The 22,745-nt window shown below is 41.0% G+C and overlaps 1 protein-coding gene across 1 annotated transcript in view; it reads right to left on the reverse strand.

The window, feature by feature from the left end:
- Positions 1-22,745, reverse strand: part of DTNA (dystrobrevin alpha) — a 100,844-nt gene that overhangs the window by 12,956 nt on the left and 65,143 nt on the right. Inside the window, exons 11-16 of the mRNA XM_075141907.1 lie at positions 22,625-22,717; positions 15,792-15,879; positions 13,187-13,284; positions 11,712-11,825; positions 7,110-7,206; positions 1,380-1,539 (exon numbers count right to left, since the gene is read on the reverse strand). Coding sequence (XP_074998008.1) covers positions 1,380-1,539; positions 7,110-7,206; positions 11,712-11,825; positions 13,187-13,284; positions 15,792-15,879; positions 22,625-22,717 — 650 coding nt within the window. The remainder of the gene's footprint in view (positions 1-1,379; positions 1,540-7,109; positions 7,207-11,711; positions 11,826-13,186; positions 13,285-15,791; positions 15,880-22,624; positions 22,718-22,745) is intronic.

The raw sequence follows: 22,745 nt of genomic DNA on the forward strand, positions 1-22,745 counted from the left end.
CACTACATTATTTCTCTTACTGTTAGCTCTGGAAGAAACTGTCCTATAACAGCAAAGGGGTTAGTGGTCTGTATTTTTGCCTGTCTCAATTTTTTTCACAGCAGAAAGAAGAAAAATCTATCTATCTTGCCTGTTTCTTTTGCCACAGAAAATGAGATATCCAGCAACCTGTTATGTTGGGACTAGGAATTATGGCTATGTTCAATACGTGAATTGACTAGCACTTTAGTAGAAAGTTCTTGATTGCATTATAGGTTCAACCTTGTTTTAAATACACACACAGACACAATTCCCATAAAAATCAAGGGGAAGGGTGCATAAGAGGGCTGAACTGGGCTCCTGGGAACAAACACGTTTCCACTGTAGCAGAGGAACTCCAGAGCTCCACTTACATTTGAATTGTTCTAGGGAAACAGGGAAAAAAATTATTCAAATAAAAGAATTGCAGTGATGTAAATATTTTAGGAGAGAGCAGATTAGAAAAAGAAGGAATATTTCTTCATTTAGATCATATAGACTATTTACTTCCTTTAGTATTCAACATAACCATTTAATCTGTGGCCTTAGAAATTCAAAACAGTTTAAAATTTATTGTTACTTGACAAAAGAGTGGAAACAGGAGGGAGAAACACGGTGCAGCCTACTGCAGTTTTCTGGAAATGCAAAGGAAGGATTCACCCAGACTTCCAGACATGATTCCTGTCTAGTCTAGCTGGACCCTTCTTAGTGGCCCAAAGCAAAAGGACAAGGGACAACAGTCACAAGTTGCATCAAGGGATGTTCCAATCAGATACAAGGACAAAAAATTTACACAGTAAGCATGGTCAAACACTGGAGTAAGCATGGTCGAACACTTGAACAGAGGCTGTGGAAAATGCATAGCAGGAACCATCCAGAACTCAACTGGTTAAGGTCCTGAATGGTCTGATCTCACTTTGAAGCTCTCTTTCTTGGAACAGGAGGACATGGTGACTTACAAGAGCCTTTTCCACCTGAACTATTTCTATGATTGTATCGTCCATTCCTAGCAAAGTCTTTATTTAAAACCAAACACACTGACAATGCCAAGCAATTCTTTTTCTTCTGGTTAACAGAGCACTGGTCTGACCCTCTTGCATCAAAATTCCCTCTAACCACAAAATCCATTAATTGGCATCATTGTCCAGTTTCTGCTTTCCTGCTCACTCTGACAGCAAAGTCTGATGGCTGACAAAGTTGATTTTCAATGGCAAAACACAGTTGTTGCAAATGTTTTTTTTTGATTTTGTTTCATCGCACGCAACTCAGAAGCTCAAGTTCATTTAGTCATTAACCACAAGAGATAATGATTCTTCAAATACGTCTCCGAGTACCTCAGACAAGCTAGTAATAAGACTTACTTTGTGCGAAGGCTTCCTGCACATCGCCTCCCACCCCAGTCAGAGAGTCCTGAGGTGCGTGGGTTGGGGTGGAGCAGGCAGAGGCAGACCTGATGGGCATTGGAATCGGTCGACTGATAGTGTGGCTGGGTGAGGAACGCGGGGAGCCTGCCCCTTGGGTCTGCAAAACAGTCACAAGGGGTTAAACAGGTCTTTGCAAGAGCCCTCGCCTGCTGTCCTTGTCACCCATTCCTCAGCTTAAAGGCATTGTGCTGTTTGTAGATCAGTTGGGTAACGTTAATTTTGCTAAAAGAAATATACTGAAGTCAGTTGTTAGCGGACAGCAAGGCTTCCGTGTAGAAAAATATTAAGTAGGAAAATATGAGTCAAGATCTGACTTCCTTTAAAGCATGGGAAAATGTCAGGCAGCTAAATTAAAAAAAATCCAAGTTAATAAGCACCAAAGTATAGACCTTCTCTCTGCCCTCTTCCCTCTCTTACCCCCCCAGTTTGAATGCATGTTTGATAAAACATGACCCGTTCAGGCTGTGAGAAGGGGAAAGATGCTGGCACCGACGTGGTGCCCGGGTCCCTTTCAGCCTGGGCGAGGGACTGAAACGGCCCCTTTCATCAGAGCGCTGCCGTGAGAGCGGATCACCCTGCCCTCCCCCTCCCTGCAGAAGTTCATGGTACATGCAACCTCTCAGTCACATAAAGTCTGACACTTGCAATAAATAATATAGCTTTATGCTTTTTATTCGGAGATAGAGAACTATTTTAAGCCACTATTAAATCATACACTATTAAATTGTTCGCTCTCCAGGATATACTCAGGCACTCCCAAAACACTGTGGGGATAGGGCAACATAAATTCCTGCTACGGGTTCAGCTGCTGGAAGTGAAAATGTTTTAACACCAGTCATATAAAATGCCATGCTGTTAGCACCTCACAGTTAGTATCACTTAGCTGAAATTCAAGCAGACTTTACAAAATAGTCATTTTTACAAACGCAGCTGGGTGAGTGATAAAGAGACACAGTGCCCTTTTCATCCACTGTTTCAAAACCCCTGGGAACGTGTATCCATGTAAGGAAAAACAAATGCTGGAGCCCACACCAAACTGCACATGGCTTTTGACTGAAAACCTGTGTTTGGTACATGTCAAGGACGGAGGTGCCTTGAGTGCTGTTAAAGGGGAACTACACATGCGCCTGGTTGTTTACAGTGAAAAGTAACCTGAGGGCTAGTGTTTCGCTCACCCTGGGTTTATTTTGAGAATTCAGGAGGATTTCTTAACTCTTTCCATATCATTTCTTTTGACTTCTGTAGTGGCTACCACTGCAGCCCTGAAATGGTTTGGCAAATATGTTCTAAAAAAGAAAATAGCAGCCCACTGCAGGAGGAGTGCAGCATTGCCCTTGAGATTTTTATAAATTCCTGCCCCAGATCATAAATAATGTATCAGAATACTAAGCTATTAGTTCTTTTCTCCTATCACTCCTTTCTAAGAGATATTATGACCAGAGAGACATCAAGGGCAAATTAGGTTTATGAGGAATAAGCACATTGCTGATGGGAGAATGGAGGATTTAATACTTGTAATTTCTTTAATGATCAGTTTTAGAACATTTAAATGATGGATGAAAGGGAAGTCGAATTCATAAGGGCCAGATGCTCTCCTGTTTCTGGAATTGTCTGTACCCACTCCAGCAGAAACGCAGATCTCTAGTCCTCCAGAGGCAGGGCACAGAGCAACCTGGAGATGCTCCAAGGTCCTTGGAGGTCGCACCCCCTGCACACCAGGCGGGAGATCTGGGAGCTACAGCTATCTCCTTTCACGTCCTGAGGGGATGTTTCATCCTCTGTGAATCAAATTTGCGAAAGAATTTCTGGTTCCCAGCTCCCTCTTTCGCTTGCCCTTTTTCCTCAGCTCCCCTTTGCCTTTGATCTCAGTTCTGGGGAACACCAACAACAGTGGGAACTTTCAGAGAGGATGAGAAAAAAATGGACAAAATTTGCTTCCTGTAGTCAAGTCACATTTAAGGAATGAACTTCAGAATAGGCATTTTATTTACTAAAAATAACAGATGCCTGCCAGTACTTCTTTCCTGGAATTTTCCCACAAGAGAAATGCAAAAGCTTCTGCACACCAGTGCTTACCCTTGTGTCTGCTTTGCAGCTATGACTGAGATCGTGTGTTTATGATAAACAGTGCTCCCTTACCTGTAGCTTTCAGTGTTGGAACAAACTGTTTGGGAAGCACAGGGAGATGAAGCATTTGGAGTCCCCTGTCCAGTAAAAAACTCCTCTCTTTTTATCTCTTTGGGCAGTATCAGACAGAACTGATGAACAGCAAGTTGAAATAGGAGGATATAGGGAATGCCTGATTTCAGAGGTGAACACTTTAATGATATTTTACTCATCTAGATCCACCTCAGCCCAAGTTTGTGGGAATGGAGTGCTATTAGGATTGGATTCCTGCTTAGTGGTTAGCAGGAGAAACGTGGTTTTCACAGGCTAGAGCTAACTGGCCTGAAAACTGCTATGATAATCAGTAGTGACTTCTTGGTAATCTCAGCAGAAAAACTGAATGCTGAATTTCTTCCAAACCTCGGCAGCCCCACCAGCTGAGGACTGAGGCATGCTGAAAGGGGAGCATGGATATGTGGATGGCTTCAGCTTTTATGTTGTACTTGGTTGCAGCTATCAATGTTCTCGTGCTATTTAGCAAAACTTCCATGTATTTTATTTAATTCACCATCCCTAGTCAACCTGCTATGGATTTTAAGTTAACTCTTGCTAGACAGGAGAAGATTTCCCACTATCAAATGTCATGCGTGCGTAGGATAAACTGCTTGAAAGGAAAACTGGCTTTACAGGAGCTTTAGCCCATTGCTCCCTCTGCCGGAACTGAACTGGGATGACATACGGGGAAAGCCTGTCTCACAGCCTCATCAAACGACACAGATGTGAGGAACTCATTATCCTTTCTCAAGGAAGGGCAGGAGAGAAACAGAAAGTTCATAAGCATTAGATGAATTGCCCGGCTGCTCATTCCAATTGAATTCCTCCAGAAATTAATTTAATCCTGTTTCTCTCAACAGATCATGAAATGGCATAGCATAATGGGGATCATTTAACGGAAATTGTGAGAGTAATTCCTTAGCATCATCACCCGGTATTCAGTGAGGCTATTACTCTTGGAAGAAAAAAATCGTATCTCATAACAGCCTGAAAATGTGCTTTCACTTATACTGTCCAGTGAACATTTTATATGATAGGGAAACTCTTGTCAGGTTGGAAACTTCTCTTTTGCGAATGGAAGATCTTTTAATACTGCAGAATAAAAAAAGACAGCCCTTACATAGAGGTGATGTTTGGTCAGAATATTTTTTTTGTGTGCAACAGATTGATGTTCTACAAAAATTAGCCAAAATATTAGTTTTATGATGGTGAGCATTACCTACAAACTCTGCATGCTCTACCATAGACAGAACACATCAGACTTGTGGCTGTACTTCTGCTGATGAAAGCAAGAGGAAGCGTGTTTTGTTAAAATGAAACATTTTTATTGGACTCATAAATCAGACTGCTGTCTGAAAAGTGCTATTTTTTAGCCTAATATCTTTCCAAGATCCATTTCAATACTAAAAAGCTCCAAGGCAATTAAATCTTCTGAAATTTACCATTAGTAGTATAAATACTTGCCCTTTTTGATCTAGGTTGCAGGAGCCATTTAGAAACGACATTATTTTCCTGAAGACTTACAGGACTGTTAGCATCAGTGCCGACTTTAAAAGATGTGCACACGATGCCCTGACTTTTTCTGGATAAAGTGGGATTTCAAACTCTTGTCCTGCTCTAATTTAATCATCTCAGTTTTGTTTTTCTTAAAGTTCCAAAATTCTCATTACATTTTCAAAATGTTATCTATGGTAGAAGTGTTCTTTAATTCATATTCTAGGTTGGTTTCACTACATTTGGGTGGTGATTTCCATATCTTATGTGTTCTTATTTAGAGGAGTGAGAAAAAGATCAAGACTCCTTGTAGCCATGACTCACTTTCTAGAGGGCTAAGATGTTTAATTGTGAAAAATGCTCTAAGATACTTGAAAATAATGTGTGAAAGAATTGCAAAATATTAATTTTGGTCAAAAGAAGACACACACATTTCAAGCAAAAGAAGTAAAGTAAATCACAGAAACACAATCACATTCAGAAGTTAGTGAGGCCTCCGATACGGAGGTGACTTACTACCTGTTTCAATTCTTCTTCCTAAAGAAAAAGAGGATCAGCACATGAGATTAGCCAGGACGTAAGTGAAGAACAGAAAACAAAGCCAAAGTTGGAGTACAGGATTAAAGGTACAGTCGAGATAGTTAAAGGTATGTGACCAGGTTACGGTCCCACCTCTGCACACTTTGAAACACCAGAACAGCGCAAAGCATGCAGAAAGCTACTATCATTTCCTACCCCGAATTCTCTTTGTTCAGGCAGTGCAGTGGCAGCAGGCAGCCCTGACTGCTAGTTGTAGCACTGCAGCATTTCATAGGTAGAGCGAAAAGTATCCTGTCTACTTCCAGCTTCCAAAAATCTGCTGGCTACTCGGTGGGCTCTGCTGCTCAGGTGCCACCAGTCCCTGCATTGTGGCTGCAGAAGCCTGTGCCTGAGCAGATGCAAATGACATAAGGGATCAAACTCATCCTTTGATACAAATACATGTTGCTAAATGGATTTCAGTGAAATTCTTTCTGCTTTTATCAGAGCCATATTTGACCCAAGTTGCACTGAATTTCCATGCACTCATTTTATCTGGCATGGCCAACAACAGAACAGACTCTTACGCTATTCAGAGCACTTTCTTCCAATGTGAATTTCTGACATCATCTGTCCTGAGGCACATCAGGTAAAATAGGGCTGGACTCTGCAAATAAAGACCCATTTTCCATCTTACTCTAGTCTGTCTTAAAAATGTGCATGCTTTTTGATATCTTCATTTTTATGAGATCCTTCATGAGATCCTTTGTTGAGGCACGTTTCTTCTGTTTAACAAGGACTTGTTTCTCTATTTATGAAAATGACCAAGTGATGCTGGGGAAACATCTCTAAGATCAGAGAGTTAATGGCACGTCTGACAGAACTAGCAACTGAATGGGCAAAGTTAAAGGAACTAGCAACAGCAATTCTGTACTGTCAGCTGCAGTAGGTAATAGTGTACAGTGCTGAGTTGTTTTTCTCACAGTTATTAGTTAACTTGTTTTACGTGTCTATTTGTTTCTTTTCTTTTTTTTTTTTATTATTTGATGTCAACACAGAAAACTCTAAAAACACCTGAAACTGCATCACAAAATATTTTGTGTTTGGACATTGTTGAATAGCCTGAAATCCAGAGATGCGGCCAAATCCTTCTACAAAAGAGCAAAACAGGACTGTATTGCATCATGCTGCAGTACTGTTTAAAGGATTGTATTAATTCTTCAATAGTTCAGACCCTGTCTCTGATATTCCATCCACTTAGCAGTAGGTAACAATGATGATGCAGTGTTACTACAGGAACAACACCATCTGAGCATCATTTGAAACCCCTGAATTGAAAGACCAAGGCAGAAAATAGAAAGGGAAGGAAACAAAGCCAAATTTTACAGTTGGCAATAGTCAAGTTCTGCAGAATTCTGTGGTCATATCTCCTCCCTCTCCTCTCTTGCTTCACTCTGCCTGTTCTCCTTAGTAGTACCAGGTAGAACTCCTTACCTTCAGCAGTTTCATGAGGCCTTCTAACTGAACCATAAGCTCCCTCCGGCTTTCCTGGAGAGCAGACATCCTCTGTTCCAGCTCATCCTTCCGCTGTCTGAGAAACAAGCAGATCCGATCAGAGCTTACCCCTCACAGCATCAGCAGCTTTTAACCGCATCGTTTCCCCAGCCCGACTATGAAGTATACGCCTATAGACCGCAGGAAAGCAAACACACTGTATGAATTCAGCAGAGTGCTTCGAAATGGGGCTACGTTGAAAGCTAGGGAGCTCCCTCATACTGAGAACATTCACGGGACTAAACATAGTGATTAGGAAAAAGACAGACACTGACACAGGCCCTTCTCCAGAGAACAAATGAAGTTCAAACAAATTTGTGTTATATTCCCTTGCGGGACTGCCTGGCAATTTTTGTCTTTGGATGCCTCTAGTCAATAACCTCACTGGCTGTCAGGAGAAATTAAAGCCATGCCCTGAAGGACAGGAAATTACAGCAGGGGCACTGAACAGCGCGAGATACGAGAGAAGCTAAAGGAGCTCAGAAATTCAGCCAGGAAGCCACAGCGATCTGCTTTTGTTTCTATTTTTTTCTGAAAGCAAGAGTAAGACTATCTGTGGTGGTGCATTTCCACGCCCTTCCCCTGGGCCGCTCTACAACCTCAGGAATTCCCATTAGGCCTTGGCCTTCGTGTAACGAGCTGGGCGGCTGAGCGTCCCTTGACCCCACCAGGAACTCTCGCATGGCTGAGGCGGGGAGCGGCACTGGCCGTACCAGGAACTCCTGCTGCCCTGGCCAAGGTGGGCAGAGAGAGCGGGAATAATTCGTCATCCCCTGACAGCCTTGGAACATTCCTTACCTGGATCGTAGCTGGAGTGGAACAGTACGATTGTTACTGGTATTTTGAGAACTCCAGTAGTTACTGACCCGGGCTGTGGCCAGGATGGAAATTTACGGATGACTAAAGCCAACCATCTTGCGACCCTATGAACAGCGGTCCCAAGTGAGGCCCTTTGAGCTCTCCTGGACCGCAGCGGGCTGCGACCAGCACCTCCTCTGAGCAGGACGCCGCTCAGAGCTCCCCAACTCTCCAGCCTGCAAAGTTTGGAGGACCATCGAACTTTGGGCCAAAACCCTTCACTCCTTGAGGCTGCTCAACCCCCACCCGTTGAGAAATGCTGAGACATTTGAAGTGAAGATTTCACTGAACTCGAGGGGAATTTTTAACAGGTATACCTTTGTACATTTATGTTATCTTTGTGTCTGTGTGCGTGCGTGTGCAAAGTGACTTCGGCAAGTATAGTATAAATATTGCCATCTCGAATCTGTAATTAAGTCACTGTTATGATTGTAGTAAATTCTATTGACTCACTTTGTAAATGTTAAATCAGTCAATGATTAAGTGCTGCTAAAATCTTGTGATCCACCTTAAACTGTGAATGAATCTTAAACTGCTACTAGACACATCCCTTAAGCATAAACCGTTCACCAAGTCTGGGACTAGGGGTGGATCCAGCCGCACCTAAGCTCCATCAGGAGATTAGAAAGCAAGGGGGTCTTCTCTGAACCTTGTGACTCAACGGGAGGGTCTCCCTCACCCTTTTGCGTCTTCAGTCTCCGTATAAATCATTCTAGCTTGATTCTAACTCCATTTTCCTTTGTATGTTTCATCCATGTAGTAAGTGATAGAGTGAACCTTGCCGTCGAACTTTGTTAAGTCGCACTTTTACAACATCATATTAAAACCACTTTTGCAATACCTTTGATGGTGACTCTTTAAGCGATCTAAATCACTCATCCAAACACTATCACACAGTGGAGATGTAACTGCTTGAAAATAGCTCTTTGGACTCGGAGTCCAGCGCTGGTGCTGTGACAGTGTGAATACTGAGCCACTCCAAGGGTGACAGCCAGTTTGTGCCCACATAAATGGGAACAGCTTTCATTCCGCACAGCTCCACTGCACAGGACAGCGGTTCAGCACTTGCACATGTTCAATCACTAAATCGTGTGAGAGGTCCCCGCATAAATACAAACTAAAATTGTTGCCTCCTGGAAGCTATGATGTAATTAACAACATTATTGTTGAAAAATATACATATTAGGTATATTTTATACACTACTGTGTTGCAAATAATATAAAACCACTATGTTGTTAGCCTTGTACTACCTACAAAATATGACAATTTAATCCTACATGGAAAAGCACCAGAGCCAACAAGACTAAGTACATTTCCTATATTTAGGGAAATATGAAACCCTGATTTTGAGCCTTCCCTGTAAGTGAGCAGTGACTGATATAAGCAACACTGATTTCTACAGGATTGCTCATGTGTGCTGTCTCTCACCTATATAATAGGATCATATAGTAACACTGCCAGGTTGTATTTACTCTTCTGGAGGACTAATCTATTTTCTGCTACAAATTGCCTGTGCTGGCTTTTCTTTTCCATGCATGTAATGGTTGGAAGTGCTATGAACTGAGGCAACTGAGTTTAAGAAACTGCTAATAAAAATAAGATACTCCATCCATGTAATTCAAAGTGGCAGGTTCTAGCACAGACCTCTGCTGGGTTTTAGATTCATTCTACGGGGAGAGAGGATCTAAGCAGCATGTAATGTACAGACCGCTCCTCCGACTTTTTTCTCCCGCTGTACTCCAGAGCAAGCTCTTGGAAGTAATGGGCTTTCCAGTCTGTCTCCAAGACAGTACTGGTAATGTGAAGGAATGCTGTGTTCAGAACCTCATTGTAGCGAGTCTGCAACACTACAGCAGCTAGCGAAAGATGCTGGGACGGGTACTTACAACATAATTTACAGATTCCAGCATTTCTTAATATTATACGAACTACCTTGCCCTACTGCCCTAATTGCTTCAAGCCCCAAAAATCTGTGGAGTAACAAATGTAAATCAGTGCTGCTGTTCTGAGTCCGGCTGTTTTACACATGGTAAGAACAGCCTTGTGATATCTTAAGTGTCTAGGAATTTAAGGTGGTGTTAAAATTCCACAGTAAATCAAAAGCCAATCTTTTGCCTTTCAAATGGTGAACATTTTAGATGGTATGCAAAGCAGCACAGACCCAGAGATTAGAAGTTATTTTCTGACTCTGACACAGCATATTAAATCAGAAAAGATATCATAATTGAGGAACTCAGCATCACTGCCCTAGGGACATCCCGTGTCAGGAAATTCAAATAAGGATATTATACTTTTAATATGTGTAGCAAAACTGAAAAGAGGGAAAAACTAAGTAGTCAGTCCACTAACACTGCACAATCATTTGACTATTTTTTAAGGATAATGAATTTTATTTGTCAACTACATAGAAAGCTAATCTCCTAAACCTGCTTAAAATAGACTTTAGGCTTGATGCACAGGAGCTAGATTATTGGTATATTTTATGCAGTGTACACATTTTCATCACAGTCAGTTTTATATGTCTCACAGAATGTCACTTGCCTGTAGATATCTAGAAGTAATTACATACTAAAATCACTCACAGAAATGAAGAAGCTAATTTGTCTTCAAATTGGAAAGCAAATGTAATTACTTGTGAAACAGAAAAATATTTTAGTGTGGAAAACTCAATAATAAAACTATACAGGATTTGTAAAGAAAAAATTTAGCGCAATTTCTTACAGTAATTTCCTTTGGTTATGAATCAGACCACTAAAATATTACTTGTGCGAGGAGCGGCTAAGTGGCCAAAAACGTTCGTTAGTCTTCTCATGAGAGAACTGCTCTATGGGGGGGATAAAATTTAATCTAGCATTGTTTCACTAGAAAGAAAGTGTTTACACTCTATTCTCTACTCACATGAAGAGTTTTGAATCGTTCTTATTGGATTCTCTGTTTGGCTCTCACAACATGAATTTCAGGACTTGCAGGGAGTCTACGGATCTGGGCCAATGACAATTGTTCTTCTTCAATGTGATACACATGGCAATTAGTAAATCCATGTAGAATATCCTAATTAGCATGCAGGCACATCTATATCAATGTTTTTGGCTTGGTGGGATAATTGGAGAAATGATCCTCTAAATCTTCAGCAGCTGCAGATGACATTACTCCTCACTTCCCACGTGACAAGGAGCATCATTCTGCAGCCTGGTTTTGCACTGTGAAGAGAACTGACCTCTCCTTAGCATTCAACACATGGGGGAAATTTCCAAAAATTAACGTCTAATTCTGGCTGTATTTTCACGTAGCTCTGTATTTACTTTAGCATAAACGAGAAGTCTTTGTAGAAGCATTTGTTCTGACAGAACGACATTTTTCCCCATATAATTAACGGCATTTGGACCAGGCTGCGGGGACCTATTCCAAATGACCTAAGGGCCTAACTCTGCAAACACTAATGCACATGCTTAATTTAATGTAGATGAGTAATATGTGAGATTCTTCATGCATGCTGTTGAAAGCATAAGCTTAATTACTTCTAGGACTACAGCCTGCACCGAAAATGGAGAAAAAATACACATTGTGTTATTTACTTTAAAAAGCCCCCAAAACCGTAAGCCAGGCTTCTCTTATTTCTTCTTTTATTGAGAATGACTGGCTGGCCCCAGTCATGGCCAGAGGTTTTACCGCTGTGGACTTACCTCAGGAGCCGGAGCTCTGCAAGGAGAGTGGGATTTTGTTGTGCCTTTTCTGGTGTGGGCTGAGACGCTTGCTCATGTTCAAGTCGCAGCCTCTGGATCTCCTGTAGGATTTCTCTTGGGGAGGAGAATAAGCAGAGGACTACAAGTCAGTAATTTTCCACAAAACCAGCTCACTGGACATTGCAAGAGGAGAAAAAGTATGTAGCTCTTCATCAACGTAGATATAATGACTGGGCTCCAACCAACAAAAGAAGCCCTCAGCAATGGGAGAGGGTTTTGGATATTTTTTAAATAAACTTTTAGGATTTCACCATAAAGGGAAATATTTCTTCAAGACCCCCAAAAATCAGAGGTAGACATGAAATAGCTCTATGCTTAATTAAATTGCTCCCTTCTAATTCTTCCCCATGAACATTTCAAGCACCAGATGAACTTAACAAAAATTAAAATAACTTATCTGGCCCTTCTTGAGCATCAGAGAAAATATTTAGCACTTAAAAAATACTTTCAGTGTAAGCAGAGATGTGAGAGCGGTCAACAATTCATGGAGAAGCAATTTAATAGGACTTGTTACGACTGGCTTGTCAGCCCTGGAGCGCTGGCAAAAGGCTAATTCAAAGCTTCGCAGCAGAAGGTTGAAACCTTTGTGTATTTTGTCTCTTCTTCACAACGTGCTGGATAGCAGACGGTCAGGAGGCAGTCTCGAACTATGAAAGACAAATCGAGACTGGAGCTGGTGGCTCATTACACGGTGACAGAAGGCAGTGCAGAGTTTGCAATAGGAAACCATCTGGTCTGGGCTGGCCTCTATTTTACAGTCCGGCAGTAAAAGCAGAGCTCTGCTGCCATACATTTCATGGCATCAGGCAGTCTGATATCCAGGGCCAGATCCTCTGCTGCTAACAAACGGGCATCACTCCTTCTTGGGGCCGGCTGGCCTATTTCTTCTGGACACTCTCAGTCTCGGTCACATCCGTACCTAGTGTCTCATTTGATCAGCAGCCTAACTTGCTGCTAACCCTTCTGCAAACCTTTCCCAGGCAGACTGTGTTCTGGAGAGCTTTAATCATCTTTTTCACAAACAAAAGCAGGAGAGCATAACATTAGCAGTATGACTGATCCTTTAATCATTTCATGCTATAGTGCTACAGAGGATCCAACTCAAAGTTAATCTGGTTTTGAAACAGGACAGGTTTTTTTTTTTAACTCTTAACAAACAGCAGCTGCAAACAGTAAAGTATAAATGATTATATCACGTCATTGAACAGTACACTCATTAAAACACAGGGTGGCTGTGGATTTCAAAGCCTTTGTCATATTCTGTGGACCTTTTTGTGCCCTGTGCTTTTTGTAGGGGGAGGTATGTGCATGTGTAAGCACATTGCACAGAAATGGGTGGTAAAAGATGTTAAGAAACAAACAAATGTACACAATATATGGGACTAAACAAAACCAGGTACTTTGTGGATGCTTACCGGTTTTTATTTTCAAGCTCTGCAATCAGCTGCCTTTGTTGCTTGTTTGCATCGATAGTGAAGGAGATATCTGACGCCCCTCTCTGCTGACCCTGCTGCTGTCGTAAAAAAGAGAAGGCTGCACTGAAGGAGGAATAGCCAACATGCACCCATGAGTTCAACACAGATCTGTTCTGTGAAATCTGCTTACAGAAAACGCAGTACCAGGCTTGCCTACACTAAAAAAAGAGCATCCATGCTGTGCTCACACCAGTATGGCTCCATTGCTAGTAAAAGCAGGGTAAGTGCTAGAGTAAATAAGACTCAGTGTTTACCATCCTGTCATTCATTGCTTCTTCAAGGAGCTTCTCTGAACCAAACGTAAAAGGCAAGGGCACTGCTGCAGGCAGTTGCTGTAATATGGCTCTTAATTTTGATACTACAGACAAGAGGAATACAGTGAAGCAAAAACCAGTGTCTCTCTCCAAAAAGAAGGGAATGTGTTTCCAGTGCAGTGATGCTTCATTCTCTTGAAAGTACGGTTTTACTTTCAGTTTGAAAGCTGTACTCAGTTTTCAGTCTGGCTGTGTGGCCCATTTGGCCATGTTTTCCTATACGCTTTGACGATGCTTCAGAAAACCTCTTTCCCCAGTCCTTCAGGTACAGCAGAACCTTTTTTCCCCAATAAAATGTAGTGGGAATTAAACTACTTCTTACCAAACTAGGCAGTGCTCACTACAGCTTCATTGGACTATGCTCTTTTTCCATGTTCATCAGCAATAACCAAATATGTTTTCCTTGTTCACGCTCCTGTATTTCAGTATTGTATCAATGACAACACAGAGCAAGATATTTAAAGTTTCACAGCTATCAAGGATATCCATTTATTTCTAACTCCAGCCTGAAAGAATCAGACATTAAAAAATTCTCTGCTAGGTTACTGCTGTGATCTCAGTGTTTCTCACTGTAAAAGCCCTGTGAAGTGTAACTCTGGAGCCCAATTTTATGTGATGCCAGGCACCTCCTCCTCCAGGAGGTGGACCCTCAATAAGGATGAAGATAGATCTCAGTGCTAACTTGTTCGCACTGTCTGTGAGGAAAGGACAGTATGTTACACCTGTAACCATTTACTATTTTTTCTGCTACGGGTACATTTTCCCATTAACATTCCAACCATAGGGAAGCAAAGCAGTGCATAAAGAAGACGACCTGATCATCCACGCTGGTGGATGTCACGACTGATACAGGGGGAATGAGGATCATTATCCTGAATGCCCAGTGTTATTAATACGTTTTGTTCCTTAAAAAACAGAATGACGATCAGCAAAGCTTTAAAAATTTCCACCGTGCTCCTAATGCGGTGCCACTCTTGTGCTCGGAAAGATTTCTGTATACAGAAACCTTCTCTTTTCCTTCTGCTGCTTTTGTTCAAAGAGCACCGATGGATGGCAATGAGAAATTCAGTATTTTCCTTCAAACCACCTCTATTTAAAAGCTACTTAAATATTTTTTTTAAGTTTTCCCCTATATCATGGACACGTGTTATATACAACTGATTTCTACCAGTTTCTAGCCAGAGACATTATTAATGGGAAATCTTGTTCTCATTTACCGTCCTTCAGAAACAGGACCATCACCTAAGGTTGCCTTAAATTCAAAACACTGTGTCACACCTCTGGAAGGGATTGATTTGGGCTGGGCTGGAAGACCAGGAGCACCCGTGCACCCTTCTCTTCCCCTGCAGCTGTAGGTAGTGTGAAATCTTCCATGACAGATGGCTGCACAGGGCAGCAGATTCATCTTCACTGCAGTCACTTGGGATGAACGTGACTCAATGTTTTTACACGAAGAGCGGTGCCTGATTTCGCCCTTTCAATTGACCCCGCAGTGTAAATCTCAGTGTGAAAATATGCTTCCTGGCACTCTGGACCGGCTGCTTTTCACTTAACCATCATTTATAGCCCTTTGTTCTATCAAATGTGCTGACATGGGAAAAAAGTAACTAGGCTGACCTTATTTGTGCCATTTAAGATTTTATACACTTCGATCAGGTTCCTGCTTCATTCTCTCTTATTCCTGAATATAGTTAGTGAGGTTTTAGCCTGTCATCACCTTCTATCTTGGGATACATAGAGCAGAATAATCATTGCTCTGAAATGAAAATGGGAGCTGGGGCTAATGCAGGGGGTCATTACAGTCATCCTGCTGAAGATCATTCTTTAAAATCCTCAGCACTTAGGGCCCTAGTGGCCGTGATATTTGAACTAAAGAGTAAAATGGATTCACCAACCCATTTTTCCACTGCAGTAAATTATTAACCTTTAACCAAAGCTAGCCCAGACAATATTTTCTAGTCTTTCCCGAGTTCAAGATGTCAGATTCCCTTTGCTGTAATTGTTTAAATACCATTGCATTAGTGTATAGATTATATGCATTAGTATCTGGATTCTTTGGTTTAAATGGACTGCATAAAAGTGTTATTACTAAAGCATAACAGCGTCTGATGAAAAGGATAGAGAAAAATAATCCATTAATCATTAAGACTGTCAGATGTAATTTCCCTGATCTTGCCAAGCCCCTGGAACACAACAGAGGGAAAGTACCTTCCTTTAATTAAAACACTTACTGATGAAGAAGTTTCTGCTGCCAGCCTTGCTGCATACCTGGCGATCAGCTTATGCTCTTCATCCAGGCGACTTGCGCTGTCGAGCACGCTGCTCAGGGTTGGAGGGGAACGAGGGAAGACATGTTAATACACGGTAAAAAAGACCATTGCTCTGTCACACTGTCTACTCACACACTCATTACAGAATTTAGAAGCAAAATATCGCCAAATTAACAATGGCAGATGTTAACTGACCAAAGGGGAGAACTGGGAGGGTAATTTCTCTGGAAGGATCAGCTCTAGGGGCCAGGCAGCACTTTCCCTTAGGAGGAAACAGCAGCAGTCTGCAACCCCTGGCCAAGGCCATGCAAGATGCAACTCGCAGGCTCCTCTGTCCAAAAAGGGGTGGGAGGTGGTTAGGGCCACCAGCCGGCATTTGTTTTTACTTCTCAGCTTTGTTGTATCACCTAGAAGAGTGATTACTTTTTGGACAGTGCATTAGCAGGAACCTCAGTGTTTGTTAAGAAAAACTTCAGAAACTTTGTCAGATTTGCAACTGAAAACAATATTTAAGACAGTTTTGTAGGGCACTTACCAAGGCCTCATGGACCACAGTTTGGAACCACTGATCTAGGAATTTATAATCAGACTCTCTCTTTTATTCTCGGTTTCTTGATAGTCGGGGGTAAGATTTCAGAGAATCACATAATGGTGATCAGAAAGTGTAAGAACTAAACAGCAAATATGCTGAATTCCTTTAAAATATTGCATCTTATTACTTTTTTTTTCCCCTAAGAATATCAAAGGCAAATATTTATTTCAGGTTAATGCCTTGCCAGCTGTCCTTATTTTAAATGGAGGCTATTATTTAGCCAGATGAGCAGGAAAACGGTAATAGTGTGAGAACCTTTACTATTTCTAAACATGCAGAAGTTTGCAGAGAACCATCAAAACTAATAAACTGACAAAAAATGAAATCTGAAGAGGACTTAGTTGACCCTGGATAATGCCGGGATTTAGACTCCTATATTGCATTACTTTTAGTATATACAAGAGAAAAAAAATAAGCCCCTAAGAAGAGGTGAGAAGAATGCTTTGCTGTGTGGAATACAAGACAGCCTGCAGACTATCCCAGACAGAAGTAAGTCTGACCTCTTTTCTTATCCCTTGGCAACTGTCTGATGTTTTGGCTGAAGGGAGACAGGCACGTGCCTCCCTACCCATGGGCTCTTCAGGGCATGCATGGTTGTTGGCGAATGAGCTTCATGTTTCAAAAGAGTGCGCAAAACAAGGGTTATTTTGGGCATGGCAATCTTCTGATTTTTGCCAGAAATCGTATCTTGAACTTGAAAAGCCTTCCAGATGAAAATGGCACTGTGCAAAAAGTTCTGCTTTTGAAGAATCGGCATCTTTAAAAGCAAAAGGAAATATTTCTCCAAAATGTCTCAGTGAGTTCATATCCTGAGGTACCTCAGGGAACTACAACGAGCATCTTTTGGTTGGCTTGATTAAGTCCACTGAGATTTAGAAGTTATGTTTGAAAGATGAGGAGTCGTTGATATCCGTTGATCATTAAACTAAAGCTGGGAGTCATGTGGATTTGTTACGGCTTGCTGAGGTAAGGGAAAAGAGACAACCACCATTTTTCTCTCATTCTGACAATAACCTGTGAGTCCACAACATGAAGTTTAGAAAAACAGTAACGCTATGAAAAGTCAGACCCAGAGGGGTTCTGTGTAAGCTAAGCTTTTGGTGGTCGATGAACTGACTTTTTGGTTTTGGTTATGTTTAATGTATTTTGTTACATATATAGCTTAATTCTATGCTTACTCAGATTCTTGTGGGATAACTGATTTACTTTCTGAAAAGACCCAAGCTAAAGGTATTTCTCTAAATTTATACAGTTCTGCTTCTTACATACTCATGCTTACTGTCCTGATATGTCATCCAGAGAAAGAAAGGGGGAAGCAATTCTTGCAGACACATGAGATTATGCAAACCAGGTAATAAGGGTTACTTTGATGACAGTATAATTCATTTTTAATTTTTCCATAACAACTAAAACATCACATCCAAGTAGATGGCTATGAAAGCAGCAAGCATTCAGCATCAATACTGCTTTTTACAGCAATGCGCAACTGTATTATCCACCCTGGAAAAATAATGGATTATGGTTCCACTTGTTGGCATAAAACAATCTGCAACATAGTTGAGATGTGAGTTAACCCCTGAGACAATGACTTTACTGAATGAACCAAGCCACTGCAGCTTTTTGATTCTTACTTGCTATTTAATGTCTTTGATATATATTTATGTGTAGGTGGATGTCATAAAATAGATGTAGCAGCATGCCAAATTTGGTCTATGAATGCCACAAATCACTGTCCCCAAAGCTTTGTAAATTAAATTTCAATGTCCGAGATAAATTTAATTCTGGAATGTATCTATTCATGTGATCATTAAGCGCAGAGGTATGCACAGCAGCATTAGCCTCGACTGCCAAGACTTTTATATCTCAGAGTTCTGATTTGCCATAATTCACCTCTGTTTTACTTCAGCAACTTCACGGACAATGACGCAGTGAAATACACACAAGCTTTAAAATATTATGAATATGTGTGCAGAATTTGGGACCCTCAAGAGAATGATTCAGGCATCCTTCTGAAAGAAAATGAACATTTTGCATACAAATATCCTGCTGCTCCTTATTTTCTAAAAAAGTTAAACAATGGTTTTAATACTGCTTCTCCATTACTGACCCTTTCTTTAAAGACTTTATAATTATTAGCAATAATTGGTCTGGCAGAATTATTATCATTCAGATGCAGAGTGAATATCCAGTCTTACTACCTGTACAATAGAACTTTTTTTTTAGGCTTTAGTTGATCTGAGTAATATTGCACAGTCTAAAGGAGATCCATGAAAAAAAGGATCTCAAAACTCCAGGCAAAGGATGAAAACTATGATAGCCTGTGAACAGAGGAGTGACACCGGAGGATCTTTGCTATTTCTCAGCCTTTAGATGTGTCAAATCAGCCTGTTCTGCAGTAGGCACCCTGCAATAGGTGATGGTCTTAAAATTATGTCACCACTGGTTAGAAAAGTCTCAGAAACGCCAGTGTCTCGTGAAATTTTTTGCAATAGAGGTATCAGTGTGGTCTTCATGACATGCTCTTGTTCTACAAACCTTCACTTAATAAATACTTTACTATAGAAAATACTGACAAATTAAAGGGTACGTTTCTAAGCCTCAGGGCTATAAGAACAATGCCCTGACAGCAAGCCACCAAATGTATTCTGAGGATTGTTTATCTGTGACACTTTTGAAATTGTCCTGGTTTTAAGGCACTTTAAACTGAGACACATCATCTGATTGTTGTTAATTTGCCTCTGCTATTGTTAATTTGCCATTTACTTTAGAATCACCAAGATTTTACCATCAAAATGTTAGTATCACTGAGGTATGTGCATATAATAATGAAAACTAACTCCATTCAAGGGAGCAAAGTGTCTGTACATTTCCTCCATAATCAGTGGGTCTCTGAATGTTTTTCCTCTTTCTAGGGAAGGTTCGACCAACCTTCCTAGCTACAGTTAATCGTTAGTAGTTAATAAACATTTTAAAAAATACCATAGAATAGCATGGCACTTTTATAGTACAGAAATATGACTCACCACAGTACTACACAGTATAACATAAACAAATCAGAAAGTAACTTTCTATGGAACAAAAATAACCTCCTCCTTATAATATATTTTATCTTATTTTCTTCTGCACCTGAAAAAAAAAAGACTGAAATACGTGGAATTAATATTCAAGACTAGGTAATGTCTCTAACTTATATGAACAAAAAGGAAAACTATTTGCAGTTAAAAGTTCTTTTTTTAGAATTAGACACTAAAGATGAACTAAATTAAATATCAAGTATTGGTTTTACATGCTAAAACACACTGTACGATAAAACTAACCAAAATATCTGGCTAAGGGATACTTTTTCTACCCATACAGTTACTATAAATGAATTAAGTCTTTTCTCTTGTTTCTTAATTTGCCCTGGAGCGCTGGAGTCTAAAAAGCCCTCAAGTAGCTTATTAGTCTGTGAGGGATGAAAAGGAAAACTTGTACTTCTAGTTGTGGTATCAAATCATTGCAGATGAAAAATAAAGAGCAGTGGAAATCAATTAAATTAATTAAAAACCCCCAAAATATAAATACTAACTACACTTAAAACAGGAAAAAAGATATACTGGGCTATATTGGACTGATCATTAGCTACTATAAATCAACCTGACTCAATATCTAAAAAAACCCCCTCGTTTTGCTTTGAAATGCTACCATATAGCTCTCAAGATAATGCTATGTATTATGCTCACAAAGTATTTCTGTAGGTTTTTCTTTCAGAGGAAGGTCCAGCTACAATCATTCCTCTTTTCATCTTTGGCTGCCAGTAGCACTTGAAAATACGTGATGGCACGTATGGGTATGTACACGTGGTATTTTGCAGGCAGATACAACCGCTGAGCTGGCTAGCTGCAGCCTCCCCTAAATCAGAAGCTACCCGATTATGGATAACTACATGCTTTACTCAAGTTACCAAATCTCGTTGAGCTGCAGGGAGAAGTAACTTGCGCTCAGCACCATCCTGAGACAGCACTGTGGGTTTTGAGCAAACTGCATCCGGCCACTTTGGGGCATGGGCAGGAGGAGTTCACCTTTGCCTGAAGATGCCTCCCCAGGCTATATGAGATGCAGCACCTACCTCACCTCAGCCTCCTAGAAACTGGCTTCACACAGGAGCTTCAGGATGGCAACACTTTGTTCTTGTTGTCTTTACCAAAATATAACCATACACTTTCTCTACTACCAGTCTCACTGCAGCAAAGCAGAAAACAGCAATGCAACATGGTTTGATGCATGACTAAGACTGCTGTCCCTCTCAGTTAAATCTGTCAAAATCGAATTTAATAAACAACTGAGATATTGTTTCTTGTTGAGGATGCTGTGACTGCATTGATTTAATGTCAGTAATCAGATGTTATGTAATACACTTTGCATCGGTAATTTAATAAATTATCACTCACTCTCCATTCATCCCTCAAAAACATTCAACTTGAAGGATGTTACGGCACATAACTTGTATGTGCGTATTTGGATACAAAGGTACCAGCACGGCTGAACGTGAGTGACTTACGTGACTTAGCGAGGTTGGCTCAAAAGCTTGAAGGAACACGTTGGAATATACTGGATAATATTTAGAGGACGAAGATGGTAAAGATGAGGCTAAGCACCCACAAGGGGATCTAACTGGTGGTCCTCACTGAAGCTAAATGACTTACAGACATAGCATCAGTAGCCTAGCACCAAAAATAACTCTAAACCAGGTCCAGTCTTTGCTGGCCTCTTGAACAACTGTATCAAGTAAGTCACTCATGGTAGGCAGGGCCACATTTCCTTCTCCCTGTCAAACTAGACCGAGTGGTAGCGTACTCCTGTCCTCTTCAATTACGGGTGGGCAATGACTGGTCTAAACACATGCCCCCAACAGCTTGTTTTCACAGTCACGGTGTAAATATTACTCAATAAGCCTGCTTTCTGGAAGTGCTGCTCCAGGAATGAAATTCCCCTTCGAAATGTTTTTGTTTTGAAGAAATGGTTTTCATTTTCCTCAGTGAAAAACAGTTTGCCTTTTTTTTCCCCCACTGGCACATTCCAGTGGGATGCAGAGTAGAGAAGCAGATCCAGACCAATGAAGGCAGACTCTTCTCCAATGGCCACAGCTACATGGCAAATTACCCCCATTTTCAACTGGAGCTACACACAGAAGTGAATTATGTAAGACTGCAGAGAACCATTGCATTCACCCTCCCAAAAGAAGTTGCTTGTTGCCTTAACTACATACAAGAGTAAATGAAGAGTTTCTCCTAACCTGGGAAATACTCTGCAATAGCAGTATGGGAAACCACAGGATTCGTTATGAGCAAAAGAAACCTCATGAACACAGTTTTGTTAGAAATACTGTACATTCTGTTCAGTGCCCCATTTTCTAGGGCGATATACTACACTGCTCACCACCTTGCTGGTACAGGGCTGCAAAGTCTAGAATTTTGCTGCACGTGGAGAGGCGAGCCAGCGTTTCCCCTCCCCGGGGTGGCCTGCTGCGATGCCACCATCCGCAAGCGCTGGGACAGTAGGCGGGTTTAGTAGACAAAGCTCTGTATTCACTCCAGCAGAAATAATAAACTATGTTCAAGACATGCATTTAAAAACCTGTCATATTTGAGTCTGAATGAAAGATAAGGGCAAATTTATACATAAGATTCAAACAATGCAGAAATCAGGGAGATTTAAAAACAATGCCCGATGTACGTAAAAGTTGAAATGAACTCCTTCCTTCACCAGGCTAATAAGCAAATTCCCATTATTATTATTATCATTGTTTACATACTATTACCACTTCTTACTTTCAAGGTAAGGTGAAGCTACAAATTATATATCAATTCAAAAATTATTACTTTGAAAACACGGACTTGTTAGTCACCGTTGTATGAAGATTTCTGTACCATCACCAAGTCCTGCACTGACCAGAGCACGGTATCCCAAATCCATTTGTATAGCCATTCTTAACTAAGCAATTATTTGCAATACCTTGCTACTTAACATCACTAGAGAGAATAACAGCAATTGCCACAATCCGCCAACTTTGGGAGGACATACCCCGTATTCATAAGCATTCCCTTTAGGTTAGTGCTCATAAAGAGCTGCTTCAGCTTGTAGCCAGGAGGAAACAGTGAGAGCATTTGGCCGACCAACGTCCCTTTCCTGGGTTCCCCAAAGGTGCCAAACCTGCACTAACCGTGCGGGGTTGCTCTGCAGCATGTTGACATACAACCCGATGAGTACATGTTCATCAGCCAGCCTGTCTGCAACATCGAGGCTGTACTGTAACCTGGAACGGGGTCGGGGGGAGAGAGGGT

This window comes from Calonectris borealis, chromosome 2, assembly GCF_964195595.1.
Source record: "Calonectris borealis chromosome 2, bCalBor7.hap1.2, whole genome shotgun sequence".
Classification (NCBI taxonomy): domain Eukaryota; kingdom Metazoa; phylum Chordata; class Aves; order Procellariiformes; family Procellariidae; genus Calonectris; species Calonectris borealis.